Source organism: Zophobas morio, unplaced genomic scaffold, assembly GCF_036711695.1.
Source record: "Zophobas morio isolate AGI-343-1 ecotype UQ-CSIRO unplaced genomic scaffold, CSIRO_AGI_Zmor_V1 ptg000030l, whole genome shotgun sequence".
In the NCBI taxonomy this organism is placed as follows: domain Eukaryota; kingdom Metazoa; phylum Arthropoda; class Insecta; order Coleoptera; family Tenebrionidae; genus Zophobas; species Zophobas morio.
The window spans coordinates 10,677,395-10,703,654 of record NW_026972135.1 but is presented as its reverse complement, the minus strand read 5'-3'; the positions used below and the strand labels follow the sequence as shown (position 1 = coordinate 10,703,654).

The following is a 26,260-nucleotide window of genomic DNA, read 5'->3' as shown; positions in this document are numbered from 1 at the left end:
ATCAAAATTTCGAAATATTCTAAAATTGAAATATCAAAAATTGAGTAGAAGTCGAATAATCAAAAATTGAGAAATTGAAAGATCGAGAAATTGAAAAGTCAAAAAGTCTATTAGTCGAGAAACTGAGAAATCAAAAAATCGAAAATTTAGAAGCGTCAAAAATTGGAAAATAAAAAAATCGAAAAATTGAAAAATCGGAACAGTAAAAATCGAAGTCGAAAAACGGAAAAATTGGTAAACCGAAAAATTCAATAATCGAGAAATCAAAAAGTCGAAAAACCAAAAAATCGATTAATCCAGAAATTGAGAAACCGAAAAATTGAAAATTTAGAAACGTCAAAAATTGAAAAATCAAAAAATTGACGAATAGAAATATTGAAAAATCTAAAAATTGAGAAATCGAAGAAAAATTAAAAAATCGAAAACTTAATCGAAAAATTGAAAAAATGAAGAAACTAAATAATGAAATAATGAAAAACCCGTAATTGAAACATCGACAAAATTGAGAAATCGAAAAATTGAAAAATCGAGGAATCAAAAAGTCGAAAAACCAAAAAGTCGATTAATCGACAAATTGAGGAATCGAAAAATCGGAAATTTAGAAACGTCACAAATTGAAAAATCAAAAAATTGAATAATCAAAAAAGTAAAAATTCGAGAAATCGAAAAATTGAGAAGTCGAAAAATTGGAGAATCAAAATTTTGAAATATCCTAAAACTGAATTATCAAAAATTGAGTAAAAGTCGAATAATCAAAAAATCGATTAGTCGAGAAACTGAGAATTCGAAAAATCAAAAAACTGATTAATCGAGAAATTGAGAAATCGAAAAATGGAAAATATCGAAACGCCAAAATTGAAAAACTGAAGACTCGACTCGAGATATTGAAAAATCCCAAAACTGAAATGTCAATAAATTAAAACAGTAATTTTAAATTTTTCAAATTTTGAATTCATCAATTTGATTTTTTTTCAATTTCAATTAAAAAACTGAAATATCAAAAAATGTAAAAATCGAAAAAACGAAAAATTGGGAAATCGAAACTTGAGAATCAAAATTTTGAAAAATTCTAAAATATCAGAATTTGGGAAACTGAAAAATCTAGAAATTACAGATAAATTTTGGTTAGTGTTTTCTACGATATTCCGAACACATACACAATACATTCTGTAGTACGAATAAAAAAATTGGTCGAAAGATGTTTCGACAGAACTTCCCTCGCACCGAAAGTACAAAACGTGGTGAGCCGTTCCTGATTTAACCAATAAAATAAATTGACTAACGGGCCAATTTCAAGTTGGATTTGTGATATCGCAACTGTCACCGCATCTTCCATGGCAACGCGAACTTGCGATCTGGCAGATCCAACTTGAATTTTTTTTAATTTATGATCTAGTTTTCGCTGTCCATTACGTCATTAAAGTAAACTGTGCTTTATTCGCTTATTGTTTTTCCAATTTTCTACAAAAATCAGTCGTTTTTTAAGTTACACCGTTATTTGTTTAATTCTTGTTGGCATAACATAACCTAGTTTTCTATCTAGTCCTAGAAAATATTTTATTTCATCTCTTTTCCCCAATTTTTTTATTAAACCCAGTTTTTTAACTTGTTTGCTCAGCTATATAGGATCAATAGTTCTAATGGATATTACAATTTTCAATAAAAAACTCTTACAAACTTTAACACATCAGAGCTTTCGAACCAACGAAACTCTTTCGGTAACTTTATCCACTTCTTCCTTACAGGATTACGCTGTTAAAATAAATAACTAACAATATTAACTCTTGTTATTCCAAGTTTAAATCAGAAACTGTGTTGAATTGCTACAAAAATTAAATACCAAAAGAATTTCTTTACAATTTTAACACATTAAAAACAATCTTAATTAACAACTTCCATTAAAAAATTGCTTTGTTTGCTTAAATTCTGGTTACTTTATCCCGATCACATTTTACAACTAAAAAAACATCAACACTTCAACACAAACAATTAAGAGCCTCAAACAGCTACAAATTCAGACATTCAAAATATTTATGTTTCTAAACAGCGAAATTCCCATCAGAACTTTCGCCACTGTGACTCAGCCATGCCACCGAAGGACGAAAACTATCGCAAAAAAAAACTAATCAAAACTTTTACGACTTCCTCATCTCCCAAAAATTTGCAGACACTTCAAGTGAATCAATAATCCTTGCTGCAATGTCAGGAACCGAAACATTTCGTTCCGTAAGTGAGTCATATTTAATTTAAACATTATTATTCGAAATTACTGGAGATAGTTTACAATAAAAAAAACCATATGGTACGTCGTTACCTCATTCTTCTCACAATAAAATGAGTGTCGAGCGTATCACTACTACCTAGTAGTCGTAACAATAAAACATTAAGTACGCGATTTATGGAAATCCTTAGTCCGTTAATTACAAAATTTACCCTTGTTTTGGGAACTTCACCTGTAACACCACTAATAACCTCAGCTCGTTACAAAATTAAAGAAAACAGCTAAAATACCTTGTAGCTTCTTCGCCTGCGACGACGTGTTGTACTGCGATTTTTTTCTTCTTTTTGGGGTACCTTTCGGTATCACCGATACCCCAAGAAGAAAAAAAAATCTCAGTTCAATCTCGAGTAACGAAGAACACCTGTTGCTTCTTGGTACCCATTACAAGACTTTACGAAATTTGAAAAACCATACTGATACATGTATTTAGTGACGGCCATCACCAACTAATGAGAATACAGACCACAAATTGCAAGTGTAATTTACAGAGTAATTGTCATTTCCAAAGGTTAATTGATATTATAAATCCCTATATCCATAAATTATACGTTTCTGTAATTAAAAATGACGGCCGTCGGTGTAAACACATGCAGTGTAAAAAGCCGTAAATAAAGTTTACAGGTTTTTTGTGTTTGAATTATTATTGCGATATTTATTTTTATGTGAGTTGTTTCACCTAAACTTTACAAAGAAAAAAGTTCAGATCAGTTGAGATGAAACACCCTGTATAAATAATCACTTCTACGATGTTTGACAAACATCCTATAACAAGGTTGACAACATAAACAGCTCCACACAACACACTACTTTTTACTCTAAAACAACAAATACACCTAACAGATGCTCATATTTCGTGTGACAGGGAATAACACAATTGATGTGATAAACACCAAGTTTAATGTCAACTGTGCAGCAATGGTGTCATTAAGTAATCCTATAATCAAAGCCTGAAAACTTAAATCATTACATTTATCGGAATCATTGACATTTTGTTCAATATCATACGCTGATTCCTTTCTAAAACTGGACGAGATGTTTCTGTGATGTTCATATGAGTATAAATAAGTTACAACAAACACATAAAATGTCTGCTTTCTAATCAACAAAGTGAAATGATATTATAAACGGTCACAAACCGGTAAGATCGCTGCAAAAAGTGCAAAATACGCAAGGACTAAATATAACACCATCCGTAAAAATAGATTTTTGGTAAAATATATTTGTACTACCAGTAGCTGCTGCATTAAATATGCGGTTTTTTATTATTCTTGAGAATGCCAACGTTCATTAACCCCTTGAAAGCTTATTATTTGTTTATTTAATAATAACCTAATTCTCAGGCAAATAATGCCAATTAAAATGTAAATAAAAAGAGGAATAAAACATCGTTAAATAGCATTCTTGGCAATTGTTAAAGGAATAAAACAGGAAAAACGACATTTTTGACCAACTAATTCAAGAGCATAGACATGAAGTCTCACATACGTTAGCTTACTAATGTGAATTTAATGCAACTGAGTTAGCTTGGACGGACTATAAACGATGTTATAATGCTCACCCTGGTAAAGATGGCAATGGAGATGATAAAGTTTTAGGGACTTGGCAACAAGTTCTAGAGCGAATTACGCTGGAGCAATCGCGTTCAGAAGACTCTCAGAATCATTAATGAATTTGAACAGAACTTTCCTTGGTTCTGAAATAGTCTACAAATCCGGCTTTTTCGAAAAATGATAAAATTTGATTTTGCGAAATTACGAAATGTTATTTATTTTATGCAAAACCCTGTACGTTAAAAATGTAGATAATATACGTGGCAAGTATTCCATGAACATTTTTGTGAAGTAATCGTGATAAGAAATCAAGGCGGATTCATAAACCACAAATACACGAGTAGTAGTAAGAGTTTTTTTAACACATGGAATTTTGTACAAATACCGACGACTTCAGTCAAACTTTAATACTTATACGCCACGTGACTAAAGTTTTTAGTGGCAAAGGTGGTAACCCACGTAGAACGTAGTTGCTGAATAGATTCAAAAAGTTGGGGCACTTCAAGGTTCTGTACTCGGTTTCTTCCTATTTCATATATTTGTGAATGATGTCAATAGTGATTTTTCCTACAAACTTTATCTTTTTGCAGACGATCTGAAGATATACTTGAATAGTCATTAAATATCTGAATCATATTATTTTGTTAAAAAATGACCTAAATTTCTTGGAGCTAGATTGTGTTTAAAATTTTGGTCGACCCATGATCCTAGGATAAATCAAAATAGCTTGAACAGTTTAGTGTAGTGGTGTCGGCAATATGAAATATATTTAAAACAGACGGCTAACGGGAAAAATGTATTCTCAGCACATGTTTAACTTCGGCTGTTTATGTTTGTAGCGGCGGCAGATCAAAGTAGGCATTTATGATAACAGAAAATTAATTTTGATTGATTTTGTCTGGTCAGAATAGAAAGGCCTAATTAATTAATTAAGACTCAATGCAACAGAACGATCCGAATATTACTTTGAGTAAGTACTTGTTATTATAGCAATTAGATATTATTTTATTATTATTAAATATTCAAAATATGCAAAACTGGCGCGTGGATACCTATTTCACGAACGCGTTAATCGAACTTCGTATTATGTATCTAAAGTACAAGGAGAATTAAACAATACAAATTATAATAATCAATAATAAAATCAAGGCGGATTCATAAACCACAAGTACAGGACTACATTTTTTTTATAAAATTCAGATATCTTTTACTGCGCAATTAGTCCAGCGGTCTTCACAATTATATGTCTAATAAAAATTAACACAGACGGGAGATCTATTTTTGCGTACTCCAGAGGGCATGAAATGTTGAGAAAACATGAAAGTAGCCAGTGGCCCGATGAACCTATTGCAATTCATACTTTCTTAACTTACGCTCGGAAAGGGTTCGAAGTAGGCTAAAATTAAAAACTGAAAATTTTAAACTTGAAAAACCAAAAAAAAAAAGCGTGAAGGCGAAAAACCGAAGGGTGGAGAAATTGAAACATCAAAAAAATGAATAACTTTTACAAGAATTTAAAAGTTCTAAAGTTTAAAAGGTCCAAACATTTTGAAAAATTGAAAAATCGAAAAATTGATATATTGAAATATTTTAAAATCCCAAAACTGAGAATGAATGAAACAATTCAAAAATCGAAAAATCGTATGACGGAAAATCCAAAATCGAGGTAGGCCAAAAAGAACGCAAAGTTTTGAAAAATCGAAAAAGTAAAAAATCGAAAAATCGAAACATCAAAAAATTGTAAAATCTTAAAATTGAAAAATCGAAAATTTAAAAAATAGAAAAATAGAAGAATCTAAAATTGAAAAATAGAGAAACTAAAAATCGAAAAAAAAAAGCAGAAAATAAAATTCTAAAACCGAAATATCGAAGAATCGAAAACTCAGGCAATCGAAACATCAAAAAATCGAAAAATTAACAATAAAAAGAATTAAAAAATGAAAATATGTATCAAAAAATTGAAAAACTCAGAAATTGAAAAAAATCCCAAAATTGAAATGTTGGAAAATTAAGAAATCGAAAACTTGAAAAATCGAGAAAACGAAAAGACCAAAAAACTAAAAAAACTAGAAATCGAAAATTTGGAAAATCAAAAAATGAAAGGATCGAAACACTGACAAATCTCAAAACCGAAATGTTGAAAAATTGAAAAGTCGAAGAATCAAAATCCGAGAAATTGAAAAATTGAAACATCTCTAAATCGAAACATCAAGAAATCGAAATAGGCTAAAATCGAAAAATTAAAAATTGAAAAATCGAGAAATTTAAAAAGCGAAAAATCAAAAATTTTAAAACGTAAAAATCGAAAAACCGAAAAATCAAAATTAGAAATGTCGAAAAATCGTAAACGAAATTTAAACAATCGGCATTTGAAAATATCGAAAAACTGGAAAATCCAGGAAATGAAAAATTCCCAAAATTGCAATGTTGAAAAACTCAGAGATCGAAAACTTGAAATATCGAGAAATCGAAAGGAAAGTTGAAAAATTTTAAAATTCGAAAAATGTATATATGTACTAAAAAAATTAATATCTGGAAATCAAAACATAAAAATTTAAAAAATCGAAAAATTGAAGAATCTAAAAATTCAAAAAGAAAAAGCGGAGAATCAAAAAGTCGAAGAATCAAAAAACCGAGAAATCGAGAAAAGAAGTTGTAACGTCGAAGAATCGAAAAATTGAATAATCGAAGTAGCCCAAAAATTGAAAATTTTAAACTCAAAAAACCGATAAATCAAGAATTGAAAAACCAAAAAAATAAAAAAATAAAATAAAAGCGTGAAGGCGAAAAACCGAAGGATGGAGAAATTGAAACATCAAAAAAATTAATAACCCTTACAAGAATTTAAAAATTCCAAGATTTCAAAAGTCCAAAAATTTTGAAAAATTGATATATTGAAATATTTTAAAATCCCAAAACTGAGAATGAATGAAAGAATTGAGAAATCGAAAAATTCAAAAATCGAGAAATCCGTAAGGCGAAAATTCAAAATCGAGGTAGGCCAAAAAGAACGCAAAATTTTGAAAAATCGAAAAAGTAAAAAACCGAAAAATCGAAACATCAAAAAATTGTGATATCTTAAAACTGAAAAATATAAAATTGAAAAATCGAAACACTAGAAATCGAAAAATCTAAAATTTAAAAAATAGCAGAATCTAAAAACTGAAAAACGAAAAACAAAAAATCGAAAAATTAACAATAAAAAAATTGAAAAATGAAAATATCAAAATATTTAAAAATTCAGAAATTGAAAAAATTCCCAAAATTGAAATGTTGAAAAATTAAGAAATCGAGAAAACGATAAGACCAAAAAACTAAAAAAACTTGAAATAAAAAATACGGAAAATCGAAAAATCAAAGGATCGAAGAATCAAAAAACCGAGAAATGGAAATATCTCGAAATCGAAGAATCGAGAAGTCGAGAGGTTGAAGAATCGAAAAACTGAAAATTCGAAATAGGCCAAAATCGAAAAATTAAAATTGAAAAATCGAGTAATTTAAAATGCGAAAAATCAAAAATTTTAAAACGTAAAAATCGAAAAACTGAAAAATCAAAATCAGAAATGTCGAAAAATCGAACAGTCGAAATTTAAAAAATCGGCAAATGAAAATATCGAAAAACTGAAAAATCCAAGAGATGAAAAATTGCCAAAATTGAAATGTTGAAAAACTCAGATCGAAAACTCATATCGAGAAATCGAAAGGAAAGTTGAAAAATTTTAAAATTCGAAGTATATACTAAAAAAATTTCTATCTAGAAATCGAAACATCAAAATTTAAAAAATCGAAAAATTGAAGAAACAAAATTAAAAAAGAAAAAGCGGAGAATCAAAAAACCGAAAAATCGAGAAAAGAAGTTGAAACGTCGAAGAATCAAAAAATTGAATAATCGAAGTAGGCCAAAAATTGAAAATTTTAAACTCAAAAAAACCGATAAATCAAGAACTGCAAAACCAAAAAAAAGCGTGAAGGCGAAAAACCAAAGGATGGAGAAATTTAAACATCAATAAAATGAATAACCTTTACAAGAATTTAAAAATTCTAAAGATTTCAAAAGTCGAAAAATTTTGAAAAATTGAAAAATCAAAGAATTGATATATTGAAATATTTTAAAATCCCGAAACTGAGAATGAATGAAAGAATTGAGAAATCGAAAAATCGTAAGACGGAAAATCCAAAATCGAGGTGGGCCAAAAAGAACGCAAAATTTTGAAAAATCGAAAAAGTAAAAAATCGAAAGATCGAAACATCAAAAAATTGTAAAATCTTGAAACTGAAAAATCTAAAATTTAAGAAATCGAAACACTCGAAATCGAGAAATCGAAAAATCTAAAATTTAAAAAATAAAAAATAGAATTTAAAATTGAAAAATCGAGAAACTAAAAATCGAAAAATTTACAATAAAAAGATTGAAAAATTTGGAAATTGAAAAAAATTCCAAAATTGAAATGTTGAAAAATTAATAAATCGAAAACTTGAAAATTTGAGAAATCGAGAAAACGGAAAGATCAAAAAACTAAGAAAACTAGAAATCGAAAATTTGGAAAATCGAAAAGTCGAAGAATCAAAAAACCGAGAAATCGAGAAATTGAAAAATTGGAACATCTCGAAATCGAAAAACTGAAAAATCGAAATAGGCCAAAATCTAAAAATTAAAAAATCGAGAAATTTAAAAAGCGAAAAATCAAAATCAGAAATGTCGCAAAATCGAACAGTCGAAATTTCAAAAATCGGAAAATGAAAATATCGAAAAACGTAAAAATCCAAGAAATGAAAAACTGAGAGATCGAAAACTTGAAATATCGAGAAATCGAAACATCAAAATTTAAAAAACTAAAAAATTAGAAATCGGGAAATGGAAGAATCTAAAATTTAAAAAATCGAAAAATTGAAGAATCTAAAAATTGAAAAAGAAGAAGCGGAGAATCAAAAAGTCGAAGAATCAAAAAACCGAGAAATCGAGAAATTGAAAAATTGAAATCAAATCGAAACCAAAATATCAAGAGATCTCGAAAAGAAGTCGAGACGTCGAAGAATCGAAAAATTGAATAATCGAAGTAGGCCAAAATCGAGAAATTAAAATTGAAAAATCGAGAAATTTAAAAAGCGAAAAATCAAAAATTTTAAAACGTAAAAATCGAAAAATGAAAAATCAAAATCAGGAGTGTCAAAAAATCGAACAGTCGAAATTTAAAAAATCGGAAAATGAAAATATCGAAAAACTGAAAAATTCCCAAAATTGAAATGTTGAAAACCAAGAAATCGAAAACTTGAAATATCGAGAAATCGAAAAAACGGAAAGTTGAAAAATTTTAAAATTCGAAATATGTAATACTAAAAAAATTAATATCTGGAAATCGAAACATCAAAATTTAAAAAATCGAAAAATGAAAGAAACTAAAAATTGAAAAAGAAAAAGCGGAGAATCAAAAAGTCGAATCAAAAAACCGAGAAATTGGGAAATTAAAACATTTCGAAATCAAAATATCAAGAGATCGAGAAAAGAAGTTGAAACGTCGAAGAATCGAAAAATTGAATAATCGAAGTAGGCCAAAAATTGAAAATTGATAATTTTAAATTCCTAAAACCAATAAATAAACAATTGAAAAACAAAAAAAATAAATAAATAAAAGCGTGAAGGCGAAAAACCGAAGGATGGAGAAATTGAAACATCAAAAAAATGAATAACCCTTACAAGAATTTAAAAAATTTAAGATTTCGAAAGTCGAAAAATTTTGAAAAATTGAAAAATCGAAAAATTCATATATTGAAATATTTTAAAATCTCAATACTGAGGATGAATGAAAGAATTGAGAAATCGAAAAATTCAAAAAACGAGAAATCGGTAAGGCGGAAGATCCAAAATCGAGGTAGGCCAAAAAGAACGCAAAATTTTGAAAAATCGAAAATGTAAAAAAAATGTAAAATTAAAAAAATCGAATCACTAGAAATCGAGAAATCAAAAATCTAAAATTTAAAAAATAGAAAAATGAAAATATCGAAAAAATGAATAATTCAGAAATTGAAAAAATTCCCAAAATTGGAATGTTGAAAAATTAAGAAATCGAAAACTTGGAAACTTGAGAAATCGATAAGACCAAAAAACTAAAAAAACTAGAAATCCAAAATTTGGAAAATCGAAAAATCAAAGGATCGAAACACTGACAAATCTCAAAACTGAAATGTTGAAAAATTGAATAAATCGAAAAGTCGAAGAATAAAAAAAAACGAGAAATCGAGAAATTGAAACATCTCGAAATCGAAACATCAAAAAATCGAAAAATCAAGAAGTCGATAGGTTGAAAAATCGAGAAATTTAAAAAGCGAAAAATCAAAAATTTTAAAACGTAAAAATCGAAAAACCCAAAAATCAAAACCAGAAATGAAAAATCGAACGGTCGAAATTTAAAAAATAGAAACATGAAAATATCGAAAAACTGAAAAATCCAGGAAATGAAAAATTCCCAAAATTGAAATGTTGAAAACTGAGAGATCGAGAACTTGAAATATCGAGAAATCGAAAAAACGTAAAGTTGAAAAATTTTAAAATTCGAAATACATATATACTAAAAAAAATTAATATCTGGAAATCGAAGAATCTAAAATTTAAAAAACCTAAAAATTGAAGAATCTAAAAATTGAAAAAAAAAGCGAAGAATCAAAGTCAAAAAATCAAAAAACCGAGAAATCGGGAAATTATAAAATTGAAACATCTCGAAATCGAAACATCCAGAAATCGAAACATCAAGAAATAGGCTAAAATCGAAAAATTAAAAATTGAAAAATCGAGAAATTCAAAAAGCGAAAAATGAAAAATTTTAAAACGTAAAAATCGAAAAGCCGAAAAATCAAAATCAGAAATGTCGAAAAATCGAACAGTCGAAATTCAAAAAATCGGAAAAGCCCTGTTTTTGCAAATTTCGTGAAAAATTCCCCAGTGTCGCTCTTCCTGAAGCTAAGTTTTTAAGGGCACACAGTTATGATACAATTATTTCGACAGATTGGTAGCATTAAAAGGAAATCAAGAAGTCGTACATTAACAAAAAAACTCCCGAGGATGTTGAAAATGTCCGACAGATTATGGATGATAACGTTGATAACCCCAGACATTTTTAAGATTTCGTAGAAAGTTGGCTTGTCATATCCAACTTGTCAGAAAATTGTTAAATTGATTATGAAAAGAGAATGATTTATTGTAGCTGGTTTAATCAAACAATGGACAATGATCGTCTAGATATATTTTTTAGAGATGAAGCCTGGTTTCATCTATTAAGCTATGTAAACTTGCAAAATATGAGGCTCTGGAGAGCAGAAAATCCTCATTATCCCAGAATATGCTGCAGGAATTTATTGACCAGGTTGAATATTTTCAGCATGACGGCACAACAGCTCAAACAAGTTCGAACTTATTAAGGGAAATTTTATGACGATAGACCTTGTCTACCCACCTCGATCACCTGATTTGACACCCTTAGGTTATTTCTTGTTTCCAACTTTGAGAACTCTTTGGTAGGGATAAATATATCAATTTGGATAGGCGCAGTGTAAGACTAATAAGCAACACTGTATTCCCAGAATTTCAGAAAAATGAGGTGACTTAATCAATAAAATAAACTGCTTCATCCATTAATTTTTATGAGACACCTGAAACAAATCTAAAACATGCGAACTACTTCGCAAAATTTTGAGATGACATCATCAAGTTGCTGATGGGGGCGATCAAATAAATGTAATAAAACAGACAAGCGGAAACGGGAGATCTACTTTTTTTATGCGCTAGGGACGTGAAAATTCAACTTCTATTGCTCCGATAATAAAGACAAATTTTACCACCACCGCCCGCAGTTACAACCAAAAACCGTTGTCTTAGTGTCCGCACCCACAAAATGTCAAAGACTTACCAGCGGATGCGGTTGGTCGGACGAGATCCCGCCGCCGCCGACGTTGGAGACGCCACTTCCGCCCCCGGAGCCCGCGGTCGTCGTCGGCTGCTGCTTGATCTTATCGCAATAGTCGGCCAATATATCCCTGAACCGAGGCCAGCTCTTCTCCGGGACCGTGATGGCCGTACGAAAGTTCGTCTTAACTTCCGATATACGCATATAGACACCGCGATTGTTCTGGCCGATGTCGAAGTAGAAGTTCTTGTTGTCGACGTGCATGTGCCGGCCTTCGGGCAGGTCGGGTTTGTACGCGTGCTCGTCGGCGCTGAACTCGTCTAGAAGATCGGTGAGGGCGTCGCGGAATTCGATCATTCCCTGCGCCGGTATGGCCACCTGCGAGCGGGGACCGCCGCGGGTTATCGTCTGGGAGACGCGGAGGAAACGACCCCGCGAGTTCTCCTTCAGGTCGAGGTAATAGCGTCGGTTGTCCTTTATCATCATCTCGCTCTTCAGCTTGCCGTCTTCGGGGACGTTGTCTGGATTCGGAGGTCCTACAAGACATCACAGCGTATCAACTAGCCGACGAAAACACTCAAATGTTAAAATTAAGTACAATGGATGGCTTAAAAATTATATTTAGTGTGACGTTCTGAAGCGGTATTTTTTCAAATTATTGCTTTACCAGCACCACGGAACTTTAGTGAAAGCAAGTTTTATTTTTTATAACAACGCCTCGATATTAAAATAAAATCATACTATGGGGTCGTTTCATATGAAAATGAAATTAAAAAAAATTGTATCTCTTAGCAGTGAGACGAAAATAACAAGAGAGGATTTACTGGCGTAAAAAGACGAACGTAGGGACTACATTTCCTGAAAGTTTAAAATTTGTATTTTTTCCTCAACATAACAATTTCACGTAAAGTAAGCTGTTTTTGAAAGTTTACATATTTCAAGCAATTTTTTCTCCAAGAAAATGATGCTCCAGGAACTTAAAACTTCCGTTATACTTTCTCTTGTATAAGTACTAAATGCCTGAAAAAAATTAACTCCCTCAGATCAATATTGTTGGCGCAAAAGCCAGCTGAAAATCCCCAAAATCTGGAAGAAAATATAACAAAAATAAAAGGAAAAATAACTTATGGTCGATCTGAGGTCGGAAAGTGGAAGGGAGTGAGGTTTAAGGGTAGAAAAGGGTTTATCACGATTTCCGGCAAAATTACAAGTCCTATCGAAAAAAGTTAAATAGCAAAGTTCTAGGTAATAAAAAGATATACAACTTTTGTATTTACACTTTTTTCACATAACCTCAAAGTTTATGCGAAAAATCTAAATAACCGAGTTTTTGGTTTTTTATTTTAATCTCCCACAAACATTTTTTTTTCACGAAATTTGGTGAAAACTTACCCATTTATGTCCCACACTCACTGTATTTTTTTTTTTACTCAAAATAGTTATTTTTTCCTTTTATTTTGATTTAATATCGAAAAACACCCTAATTTTCAATCGAAAATTCTCACGTCAAAATATCTGCTTTTTAAAAAAAATCAGTGTGCTTTTGGTTCGTTGAAAGCTCTACTTTCTGATGGTGTAAAAAAAATAAACATTACAATGGCAAATTTTCACAGGAAAAAAAACGGAAAACTCGAACTTGAAAAATTTTTTTTAATCATGTAAAATTTTGAGCTATTTATTAAAATTTACACTTTAATTACTCGAAAAAAGTAAGATTCCATGTTACATTGATAAGCTAAAAAATTGCAAATCCATGAAACAAACGCCTTCTGTTGGGAGATTTGCCAATATGAAAGATGATTTAACTCTTGCCAATTTTTTTATAAAAAATATTGGCCAAATTTGACAAATGTTTATCGTCTAACAAGCCGACCTGGTGAACGTTGTTTTGTCATATAAATTATTTCTAGGGATTATTCTGGCAGTTTAATACAAAATTAAATTAAAATGAATAAATAAATTATAATTAAATTAAGTTATAAATTATACATAAAAATTTATCGTACGACAATGATTATATTCAACAGCCATCTTACAACCCTATTGCGCATCTGTAGATGAAAGTAAAGATACTCATATCGTTATTAAAAAATGGAGGTTGGTGGTGGAAGGGTGAAAATTTAGGGTTATATGTATTTTTTGATACCAAATCTTAAAAAAATAAAAAATTTGTCCAAAACAAAAAAAAATTTTGGGTGGGCCACCCTTATCACTTAGGGGTATAACAAATAGTTTACGACCTATTTTTAGACCTACCGAATATATACAAAAAATTTCATAAAAACCGATGATCGTGACACGAGAATTTTATATATTAGATAATGAATTTAGGATGTTTTTCTTTCCTTTTCCGGCAAATCCAGATGTTGTATCGCAATCAAAAAAACAATGCAGAAATGCAACGATATTTTTGAAGGATTCATATTTGAAACTATTGGACGTGAAAAATAGATCTTTTACATTTCCAGAACCTGGCTTGAGAAAATAAATGTCATAATTATTTGAATTCAATTGATTGAAAAGGGCCAAAAGTCAATATCTTGACCCATAACTATGACAGTTTTATTAGTATCTCTGGCAGTTTGTATCGAGGCCTTATGTCAGCAGCAGCATCTTCATTTGCTTGTTTACAGGAAAATCCTTGAGACTGTAGATTCCAAAAGTTTTTTTAAATAAGTCAATTCGTCACGATTCTCTTCAAGTCTTAACTCAGCCTGAACGTGTATTTTTATAAACGCTGTTTAAGTCATCTTAAAATAGCAATAAATAGGCACCTACGCATAGAATTTAAAAATTATAATACAACTTTCTCAAAATATTGTAGATGTCTTATAATAGAGTATCAAGTTTATTAACTTATTTGTTGTTAATGATAGTAGTATATGTCGATTTGCAATTTTTTAGTTTATCAATGTAACATGAAATCTTACGTTTTTCGAGTAATTAAAGTGTAAATTTTAATAAATATGTAGCTCCAAATTTTACATGATATAAAAAAAAATTGAATTCGAGTTTTTTCGTTTTTTTGCACTTCCTGTGAAAATTTGCCTAGTAATGCATATTTTTTGTAGAGATTTCAGCGAACAAAAAGCACACCGATTAAAAAAAAAAAAAAAAACAACAGATATTGTGACGTGAGAATTTTCGATTCAAAATTAGGGTGCTTTTTCGATATTAAATCAAAATAAGGGGAAATAATAAATATTTTGAATAAAAAAAATTACAGTGAATTTGGGACATAAATAGGTAAGTTTTGACCAAATTTCGTATTTTTTTTGTGGGAGATTAAATTAAAAAACCAAAAAAACTCGGTTATATGCATTTTTCGCATGAATTTTGAGGTTATGTAAAAACAGTGTAAATACAAAAGTTGTAGATCTTTTTATTACCTACAACTTTGCTATTTAACTTTTTTTCGATAGGACTTGTAGTTTTGCCGGAAATCGTGATAAACCGTTTTCTACCCTTAAAAGCTCACCCCCTTCCACTTCCCGACCTCAGATCGCCCATAAATTATTTTTCTTTTTATTTTTGCTACATTTTCTTCCTTTTCCAATGGGTATCATCCTGTTGTATTTTTTTCACTTTTTACCATTTTCAAAGACTTCGGCACTGGCCTATATGTAATTTTCTCGTATAAAAAATTCTAAAGCGTAAAAATATATTACTAGACCACAAACAATCTGACATTTCGAAGTGCACTTTTACAAACACTTATTTACTATATTTTTGTGATAACGTCATTAACCTTCTCGCGGAGATAAATAAATAAATTTTAATTGTTCTGTAACCACTAAATCATTATTTTGCCAAATTTCACAAAAAAGTCTTTTATAGATCCAAAATTGTAAAGTTAGAAGAAATACAACCAAACAATTTCAATTACATAAATTAGAAACGCTAATTCTGCGAATTTTGTTGTTCATAGTAACTTTTATATTTAAGATAAAAAAAATACTATGTAATTTTCTTGTGTAAAAAATTCTAAAACGTAAAAACATATTAATAGACCACAAACTAGTGTCTTTCCTTATAATAATTTAATTCCATTTTCTAGAGGATACATCATTTGCTAAAATCAGTCTTCTCTTAACAGATACTAGCCCCAGCTGCCCGCCCTCTATTTTCTTAAAGAATATGTCATTTGCCAAAATCAGTCTTATCCTAACAAGTACTAGCCCTGCCCACCCACCCTCTCTTTTCTTAAGAGGATACGTCATTTGCCAAAATGAGTCTTATCCTATCTAGTAGCTGCTAAGATAAAACTGATCTTGGCAAATGACACACCCTCTAAGAAAAGAGAGGGAGGGTGGGCGGGGCTAGTACCTGCTAATAATAAGACCAATTTTGACAAATGAGATAGCTTGTAAGAAAAGAGAGGGTGGGTGGGAGGGGCTAGTCGCTGCTAAGAAAAAGCTTATTTTGGCAAATGACATACTTTCTAAGAAAAGAGAGGGTGGGTGGGCGGAGCTAGTAACTGCTAAGATAAAACTGATTTTAGCAGGTACTAGCCCCGCCCATCCGCCCTCTATTTTCTTAGAGACATCTCATTTGCCACGATCAGTCTTATCCTAGCAGGTACTACCCCGCCCACCCACCCTGTCTTCTCTTAGAAGCTATCTCATCGGCCAAAATCAGTCTTATTACAAGGCAGGTATTTTGATTTGAATATCTTCTCAAATGTTTAGTTTGTTATGTTTTAATGTATTTATCTTTTGTTGGTTTTGTTTTTGCTTGTAATTTTTAAATGTCTTAGTAATTTTTTTTTTTTGTTTATTATTAATGACTACTGCTTGTTATGGTTATTGTCCCAAAAAAAATAATAAAAGTGGATTTCAATCACCATCGGTACTAAGAAATCAGAAAGTAAGCCTGAGGTATTCATACATTAGGTATAGTGCTCCAACTGCTGGTTCGTTTTTATGACTGCATCCTATTGTGAAGGTTAAGTGTTCAACAATAGGCCCTTCCCCCAGCGGTCATAAACCATCAAGGGACCATCAAGGAACCAAACCTTTAAGATGATTTATGGCACGGCTATTTACATTTTCAATAGAGTTCCTAATACTTGCCCTAATTGAGATTTCAGTGCCATAAAAACCAAGTCAGAGTTGGACCACTATATGCGCAGTGTTGCCAATTTGCCAGTTATAAAATTACGCTTTTTTCGTAATCTACATCATAAAGAATGTTTTTATTATTTTTTTGGGACTCCCGAAACCCCCGTACATAGCGTACTGAAGAGTTAATCCGCCATTTTCCAGACACCTGGTATTTTAAGATAAAAATAATACTACGTATTTTCCTGCGTAAAAAATTTTAAAACGTAAAAATATATTGCTAGACCACAAACAATCTGACACTTCAAAGTACATTTTGACAAAGATTTATTTACTACATTTTTGTGATGTAATTAACTTTCTCCAGGAGTTAAATAAATTTTAATTGTTCTGTAACCACTAAATTATTATCTTGCCAAATTTTACAAAAAAGTCTTTTATAGATTGAAAGGGAAGACGCAAAATTTGACTTTGTAAATTTAGAAGAAATACAACCAAACAATTTCAATTACATAAATTAGAACTTCTACATATATTTTAAGATAAAAAAATACTATGTAATTTTCTTGTGTAAAAATTCTAAAACGTAAAAATATATTAATAGACCACAAACTAGTGACTTTCCTTATAATAATTTAATTCCATTTTCTAGAGGATACGTCATTTGCTAAAATCAGTCTTATCTTAACAGATATTAGCCCCAGCTGCCTGCCCTTTCTGCCCGCCCACCCACCCTCTCTTTTCTTAGAGGATATGTTATTTGCCAAAATCAGTCTTATCCCATCTACTAGCTGCTAAGTTAGAACTGATTTTGGCGACTGACATACCCTTTAAAAAAAGAGACGGTGGGTGAGTGGGGCTACTATTTGCTAGGACAAGACTAATTTTGGCAAATAAAATATCCTCTAAGAAAAGAAAGGGTGGGTGGGCGGGTCTAGCAACTGCTAAGATAAAACTGATTTTAGCAGGTACTAGCCCCACCCCCCGCCCTCTATTTTCTTAGAGAAATCTCATTTGGCAAAATCAGTCTGATTTTGGCAGCTCCTAGCCCGCCCACCCACCTTCTCTTTTCTTAGAGTGTATGTCATTGCCAAAATCAGTTTTAACTTAGCAACAAATGATTAACTTTTACAAAACATGATCAAAATTTGGAAACATTCCAAAAATTGATGACGTCATTGTGGTTTATCAATGCAATCAGAGTTTTTATAATTACTTCTAGGGTGTGACTCAAAAAAATGTATGTATGAACCACTCTTATTTTATTGGTTTTAGTGAAAATTTGATTACCTTAGGCCAATTTTTTACGAAAAACGTTGTCTTTTAAAGCTTTGTACTACCCAAGAAAGAGTCTTAAGTAGGATTTATAAACTTGCTGTTGACGCTGAAGTTCCCGTTGCAGTTGCTGTTCCCGCTTACGTTGCTTTTAAAGCTGAAGATTGTCATTTATAAACTCTGTTACCAAGTTGCTGTTTATAGTAATTTTGATGTTAAACTTTTGCCGTATATAAAGGGAAAGGGGTTGTAGAAGAAAAGTGGAGGATTTAAGTTGATTACTACAGAAAATTACCACTTTAGACATGTTTTAAGTTTCTTGTTGTCGAATTAAGTCTGCACATATTAAGAAAAAAAAATAAAATGTAGCCCCACCCATACCCGCCCCGATCTAAATTCTCAATTGTGATGAATTTTTCATTCGTTGTCAGATCCAGGGGCGGGGCTTAATCGCAAGATCCCTATTTGTCTACAAGAATTTACCGTTTTGAACGTGTTTCGAGTTTCTAAGAATAAAAAAATCATCACAATTGAGATAGGGTGGGTGGGCGTGGTTTATAGTTTGCCTTTTTTTCTTAATATACGTACATAGTATTCTTTGAATAACACGATACTCAAAAACATGTTAATTCCTTGTAAAGAAATAAGTATTTTGCAGTTAAGCTCTGCCCCCTTGGTTCACGGCGAATTAAAAAAATCATCACAATAAAGATAGGGCGGGTGGGCGGGCTTAATTTTTGTACGAGCAGAAGGCGGGAATTTTGAACATCTTTTCTAGTGTTTAGTTGGTTATGTTTTAATGGATTTTTCTTTGTTGGTTTTGTTTTTGTTTGCAATTTATAAATGTCTCATTAATTTTCTTTTGGTTTATTAATTAATGAAAAATTACACGATTAATGATTACTGGTTGTTATGGTTATTGTGCTAAAAAAAATAAAAAGTGAATTTCAGTCACCATCGGTACTAAGAAATCAGTCACGCGTTAGGTGCGAGCAGTGTTGCCAATTTTGCTTTTATAAAATTACGCCTTTTCCGTAATCATACAGGTTTTTTTTACTTTTTTTTTTGGGACTCTCGAAACCTCCGTACATAACGTACTGAAGAGTTAATCCGCCATTTTCCAAACACCCGGTATTTCAAGATAAAAATAATACAATGTAATTTTCCTGCATAAAAAATTCTAAAACGTAAAAATACATTACTAAACCACAAACAATCTGACATTTCGATGTACATTTTTATAAACATTTATTACTTACTAAATTTTTGTACTGACGTCATTAACTTTGTCGGGGAGATAAATAAATAAATTTTAAACATGCTGTCATCATTAAACCAATGTCTTGTCAAAATTTCACAAAAAAAATATTTTATAGATTCAAAGGAAACCTGTAAAATTTGCTTGTGTAAATTATTTGTTTACGACAATCAATATACGTGTCATTCTAAATATGGATATATAATTTAAGAACACCACAAATAAATGAACATGTCACACTATAAATGTCAAGCCAGATTTATTTATATTTACAAAATTTTGCGATGACGTCATCAAGTTTTTAGCTATTCATCATGTCCATGATAACCTTGAAGGTTTTTTTAAGCGAAACTGTAATTTTTTTTGCAATTTTAAATAGAAATAGGATGTAATGACGTCATAAAATTGTTGGTAGGGATGGGCAGACGAAAATCCAGCGCGGCTATCTGTGTAATAAAATCGTCCACAGACGAAAACGGGGGATCTACTTATTTATATCCTAAGAAATATGAAATTCTGAAGAAATTTTATAAATGAAGTCACTAATTTTCCACATGGGATGAACAAATAAATTTAATTCCACTTTATTTTGACGATAAATCGTATGCGGTTGACTAAAAATATAAACATTATTAAACCACAGATTGCCAGACAGACGAAAACGGAAAACCAACACTTAGTAAAATTAAACGTAATGTAAAAGCCTAGATAGTTAAATTTTTCCCAGTTTATACCTCACAGGCGTAAAAACACACTAACTAAATATGAATAGTTAACAATTCTCTGACGTAGAATACAACAAACTTTTTTTTCTGTTTTGTAACAAACATAATGACAAATTCAATACCTAGTTTCGACTAGTTTTTGTTACTATTGATACACGATTTTAGATTTTTGGTGTGTGTGTATACATTTTAATTATTTACTCCCCCTGACCAAAAAAGGTATTTATGAGAAATCGATATAAAATAAAAAACCGTAAATCCTACAACACGCCCATAAATAGCGCTTTATCGCAATCGTAACATTTTTTTCAACTTTCCAATTGTTTCTTTGTAAAAACAAGAAAGAATTCCAATATAAAGCAAAGATTATTACTACACGTTCGTACATTGTCAAATAACGTTTCAACGGCATTTAATACACCATAAACCAGAAATTTCCAAGTAGTAACCTGCTAAAACATTTCAGTTTATACAGTCGTCGTATTAACATCGAGCTTAATAATTCAACATTTTAACTAATGACGCCCCAAAAAAAGACAAACCTGTTACAAGGCAAGCCTACTCCAAATGTATCCTATATTGATCACACGAAAAAAATTAATGTATACAATATCCAGGTAGCAATAACTTGGAAGTTTTCCAAGTGAGACAATAAAACTAAACGGCTTATTATTCGAAGTACAACATCCAATTTAAGTGACACGCATTACACCTAAAGCTGACTTGTGTATTTCCTTTTGGAAAAAACCTAGATTATCGTGAACTACATATCTTTGCTTAATTCAATAGGTTTGATTAATTTGAGTACTTAGCAAAATTAATCAACTCCGGGAATAAGGCTTATGAAAGAAACGAACCACTAAGAGTAATAAATATAAATGACTTGAGAAGTCCCGCGAGGGACTTAGTACTAAATATCTAATATTTTAAAAATTTCAAGCTGGTCGGTTAATAATAATCTTACGATTTTTAAAACCAATATATCAATCTTGAACTTGATTTACTGATACGAACAGTTCGTTACTAACAACCACGATTTTCAATCTACAAACTGATTAAGTTCGCCTACATTTCGAAAAAAACATCGCTCAACGCCAGAAACATGAACGATACTTTTGTCATTTTTTTTTAATTGAAAATATAATCAACAGCTCGTTTTACATAATGACGACTGACACATGTTCCCGGATTTGCTTATGCATTACTTCGTACAAAATGCTGATTCTGGAGATTGAAATCTCCATTCAACTGTCATATGTTTGTAAGAACTAATCAATGAAGTCGCGGCTACGTCAGCAATACATAAATCTTACCCATTCACCGTTTCACTAAATTATATCTCAATTTCCGAGTCCATACGAGTGGTTTTTTGGTTAAATTTTCGACTCCGGATTTACAATTAATACATTTTTGTTTTGTGGGTATTCCGCGTCCCCTGGTGATTTCTAATCAAAGTGGTAATTTGCTTTTGATATACATACATGCCCATTCAATATTCATGAAAATCGTTAATTACGATTTTGAACACAATGAACAAAATAAGCTATAATGAATACGTAATTTATCAATTTGAAACCGAATTAAAACTATATTAAATCGTACTTAATCTATTTTCAGCGATTAGAGTAACGGTTATCGCTTGATATATTTAATTTATTTTGAGACTAATTTCCAATTTTAATTCTACGATTTTGTCATGAAAGCAACATAAATAAAATTAATGACGAAATTATTCAATCTTTACCTTCAGAACGTCACACTTAAATAAAGTCCAATTCTCGCTTACCCAGTGAGGAATAAAAGTCACTAAAGGCAGAGAGGTGATCTCTAAATTCGGCAGCAGTGGAAAGGGCCAGGAAAATCTGTGAACGCCTGCCATCTGCTCCGATCTAAATAAAACAACAGGAAAACTGTAAAAACACAATTTAAACAACTAATAGTTGAACTCGAAATCCAAAACACAACAACAAAACAAAATGACAGGTCTCGGATTCGCCGGAAGTGACGACAAATTTCGCATGCAACCACAACAACTACACCATGCGGAATTTACTAAAAATGCGGCTGTGTAACAGGTTTTTTTTATAGATTAAATAAACACTAGATGCAATAAGAGTAAAAAATAAATGTGATGAAAATCTGGGAAAACCGGAGCTAACGAACGGTTGATAAGTTGCTCCAGAAATTAAAAAAAAAAATGGAATTTTAATTGGTTGGCCAAATTCTGATTCATGCTTCTGTCAGATGTCATTGTATCCACACCACCCACAATTTTCATAAATAACCTCAGTCAATGCATTCTTTGCATAATTGGGAGCTGATAAAAGTCTGTTTTGTCAAGGTGTTTAATAGGGTTAGAACTAATTTATTGAGTGATGTCACGTTTATTTATTTTCGAGATTGACTATTATTATCATTCAGATCAAATGTTTGTTTGTACATTGTGAGAAAAATCTGATGTGTGGTGGTAGGTGATGATGACCTGCCAAAGTATTTCTATGACGTAACATCCGCGTTATTAATTTGTTATTGCACCTAACCTATTAAGGTGGGCATCAGGTCTCAATAAAGTTCAAAATTGGAATAAAACTGGTTACAAGTTTAACGACGAGATTAGGATAATCAACCTAGATGGTTTGGGGCAATTTTGAAAATAATTGAGACACTAAATAAAGATAAAAAAAAATGGAATGTGGATAATTGTTGTAACTTTACATAACCTAACTTTAGAGCCTGTCATTCTGAGACAATTCCCGTGGTGTTAGTGGTATTTAATGTAGAATTAGGGACTCACCTCAGCAACTTTAATAAACCTTCCTCTCCGATTTTGTTTAACGTCTAAATAAAACCGTTTACTTTGAATTTGTAACATTTTTGTGGCCAATTCTTGTTCCACCTGACCCTGTTGACCTGGAAATAGAGAAGAGAGGTTAGATTCCTCGCGTAACACAATCACTACTGATAAGAAAAAAAATTCACTGAACGATAACCGATACTTGGATCATGCCAGTATTGAATTCTGCCAAAAGTCCACTCGTAATTGAGATCTGGATCCATTTGAATCCTGAAAATGCACATAGATAACGCGAACGCGGACGAAACTGGGGGACACACTGACTATGAATCATTGAATAGAGTCTATAGTAATGTCTTACTAGAGATTTCTTGGAATCCAATGACTCATTCCAGTTCATTCATGAGTTGAAGCGCGCGGTAAAGAATGTCGGTGGGGGTGCACGTGGATGTCTGGGGGTGAACCGGCGTGTTTTTATGGGTGAAAAAAGGGCAAGTGCCTACCTGGGTCATATTCGCTGCTCCCCTGTTCCATTCCTTGGTGATATTCTAAAAAACCAACAATTCGGCAAAGTTAGTCAAAAACTGGTCATGGTGGTGTTAATGGGGTGAAAAGACAGTCGCCAACCCTCTAAATATGTTTCTACATGAATTTTTCGGCACAATTGATCAAAAACATCAAATTCGGTCCATAAGGTCGAAGTTGGCGAGTTTTCACGTTTGCCAACACAAGAACAGGCAACCTAACTAACGTTAACCAAGGTCATTGCGAGACTAGGGCAATATACAAGACGTTGCAGGGCTTTTGCGGCAATCTCGTCCCACTTTCGGGCATGTTTCGGGCGGAAAAAGGCGGAAGGAAGACGGGGCGGCGAAATTGCGGGCCGCTTTTCGCGCTGTTTGCGGCCGATTCCGTGGAATTTGCGGTTTTGTGGTCGGCAACAATTGAAAAAATCGCCATTTTGGTTCGCTTGTCAAATTTGTCCGACGAATTTTGAGGTTGCGGAAGGGAGTTCGGGCATAAATTTGAACTATGACATGGGGGGATGTGTGGATTTTCGAGTGAGAGAGGGTTGGTCGGGTTTTGATTACTCACTTTGCGAACTTGAACCCTCATCTCCGCTTCCTAAATCCGACATCGCAAACCCGACACACACACAACCTTCACTGTTTAGGGGAAAGGCGAAAAGTCACTAGGAAACTCACTAACTTGATGCGGTGTAAACATCGAATTCTCGGACGTACATCGAATTGCAGCAGACGAGGCTCCCAGACAGTGCGCTTCCTGGTGCAATCCAATCGGCTGGAGATGCAAATGCACTTTTACACGCGTATTTTTGCTCACAATTATTACAAATATTCAATTATATTTGACTTCTAGAACCCCGAAATCATACAGTCATTATGAAATTAATACCATCGACAACAATTTATTGTTAACCTTTCGTCTGGTATGCAGAAGAAAATGCGACTTACTTTTATCATACCACAATCCACACGACCTTCACTTCATAGACTTCACTTCTAAAGTAGTACTGTCGTAATCTTGTGTAGTTTTATTTGTCTTGAACCAAAAAATAAACAAAATAAAATCTATACGTACCTGCTTGTAGCGAAGTTCATCTTTATCATTTTAAAAAATTGCATACCCTTATTTAAAAAAAATACAAAAATTTTGTTGTGCTCGAAAAGTATCATAAATAAATCTAAAAATATTGATAATCAGCCTTTCAAGTCTGTACTACTTAATATAGGTTTGATATATTTTTCGAACTCTATAAAGATATTTGCTCTAACGTGAAACCCAACCGTAGTTGGTATTTTATATGAATTCTCGTCACAGAAGTTCTTGTTTTTCACCCACGTGGTATTTGGTTTGGCTTCCTTTCAACAAATTATCTCCGTTCGTGGCAAAAACTGAATTCATTGCCTTTCCTCACACCTGCGGATTCTTTTTTTAGAATTTCCATGTTAGTGAGTAGGTACAGTTAGTAAGTGTAACTATAATTCTGAAAATTGTAGTAATTATTCTTTTGCTTATGAATGAAAAAGGAACAAATTGTCGGATGCAGCACAAGTTTCAAATTTTAAATAGGTAAGTATTCAATTATTTAAAGCGTTTATTTAACTCTGAAACATTCGATTTTTTGTAGAAGATATTAAGAAAAAAAAACGGGACATCGAATATGTTTTAAAATTTTTGTTTTTTAACTCAGGTGGAAATTTCGTGTTGATAAGCACCGTATCGGATTTGTGGAGTAGCTACGACCCAAAAAGTAGAAAGCAGAACGTTTCCTTATGTACGTGGTTCATGTATTTCAATTAAATAAGTATGTGACAAAGTTTTTAACTTTCTAAAAATTTCATACTTATTTATCTTGGACATAAATATTTCACCGTACAGTATGTCTAAATAAAGTAAAATTTGTGACTTTCTATCTCGTTACTTAATTATCTGAAAATTTCGGTTTAATTCGCTCAGTATTTTGGCATATTATTGAAATCTCGATTTATCAACTCGGATGATAAAAGAGAAGAAGTGCGAAATCAGAAATGCGAAATGCCAAATGAGGCATGAGAAATGAAAAATTTATTTCTTAAAGTGTGAAATGAAAGATGAAAAATGAGAAGAAATCAGAAAATAGATGTAATTCAAAATGAAAAATTCAAATTGAGAAAGACGAAATGAAAAAGGCGAAATAAGAAATGCGAACTCAGAAATAAAGACGAAATGCAAAATGCGAAATGCGGAAAGAGAAGAAATTAGAGAAAATGCGAAATGAGAAACGAGAAATAAGAAATGCGAAATACAAAATGAGAAATGTGAAATGTAAAAAGCAAAATGAGAGAATGGAATAAATGAGAAATGAGAAAAAATAAGAAATGAGAAAAAAGAAGAAATTTGGAAAGAGAAAAAATGAGAAGAAAGAATAAGAAAAAAGAAAAAATTCAGAAAGAGAAGAAATGATAAATGCGTAATGAGAAGTGGGAAATGAGAAACGCCAGTTGAGAATTGCGAAATGAGAAATTAGAAACGCGAAGTGATTCCGAAATAAGAAATGAAAAATGAGAATAAACGAGAAAATAGAAGAAATTCGAAATCAGAAATGCAAGATGAAAAAAGAGAAGAAACGAGAAAAAAGAAGAAATTATAAATGAGAGGAAATAAGAAATGAGAAGTGAGAAAAGGGAAGAAATGGGAAATGAGAAATGAAAATAAATGCGGGATGAGAAACGAGAAAAGAAAATGCGAAATACAAAACGAAAAGTGTTTAATGGAAAATGCAAAATGAGGGACAGGAAAAGAAATGATAAATGGGAAATGAGAAGTGACAATGGGAAATGCGAAATAAGAAGCGAGAAACGAGAAATGCGAAATGCGAAATCAGGAATATGAAATGAAAAAAACGTGAAATAATA

At 31.6% G+C, this 26,260-nt stretch overlaps 1 protein-coding gene across 4 annotated transcripts in view; it reads right to left on the bottom strand.

Moving 5' to 3' along the window:
* The window catches only part of LOC135137998 (transcriptional activator protein Pur-alpha), a 32,025-nt gene extending 7,639 nt beyond the window's left edge, over positions 1-24,386 (bottom strand). The window contains exons 1-6 of one of the 4 annotated variants that reach the window (XM_064067803.1): positions 24,317-24,386; positions 23,937-24,143; positions 23,345-23,389; positions 22,842-22,957; positions 21,834-21,936; positions 11,733-12,265 (exon numbers count right to left, since the gene is read on the bottom strand). In XM_064067803.1, the coding sequence (XP_063923873.1) occupies positions 11,733-12,265; positions 21,834-21,936; positions 22,842-22,957; positions 23,345-23,389; positions 23,937-23,979 (840 nt within the window). In that variant the 5' untranslated portion in view covers positions 23,980-24,143; positions 24,317-24,386. Of the gene's footprint in view, positions 1-11,732; positions 12,266-21,833; positions 21,937-22,841; positions 22,958-23,043; positions 23,112-23,344; positions 23,390-23,936; positions 24,209-24,316 lie in introns of those variants that run through there. The other 3 variants (XM_064067806.1, XM_064067804.1, XM_064067805.1) reach the window with 3 other exon arrangements.
* Positions 24,387-26,260: the final 1,874 nt, after the last annotated feature.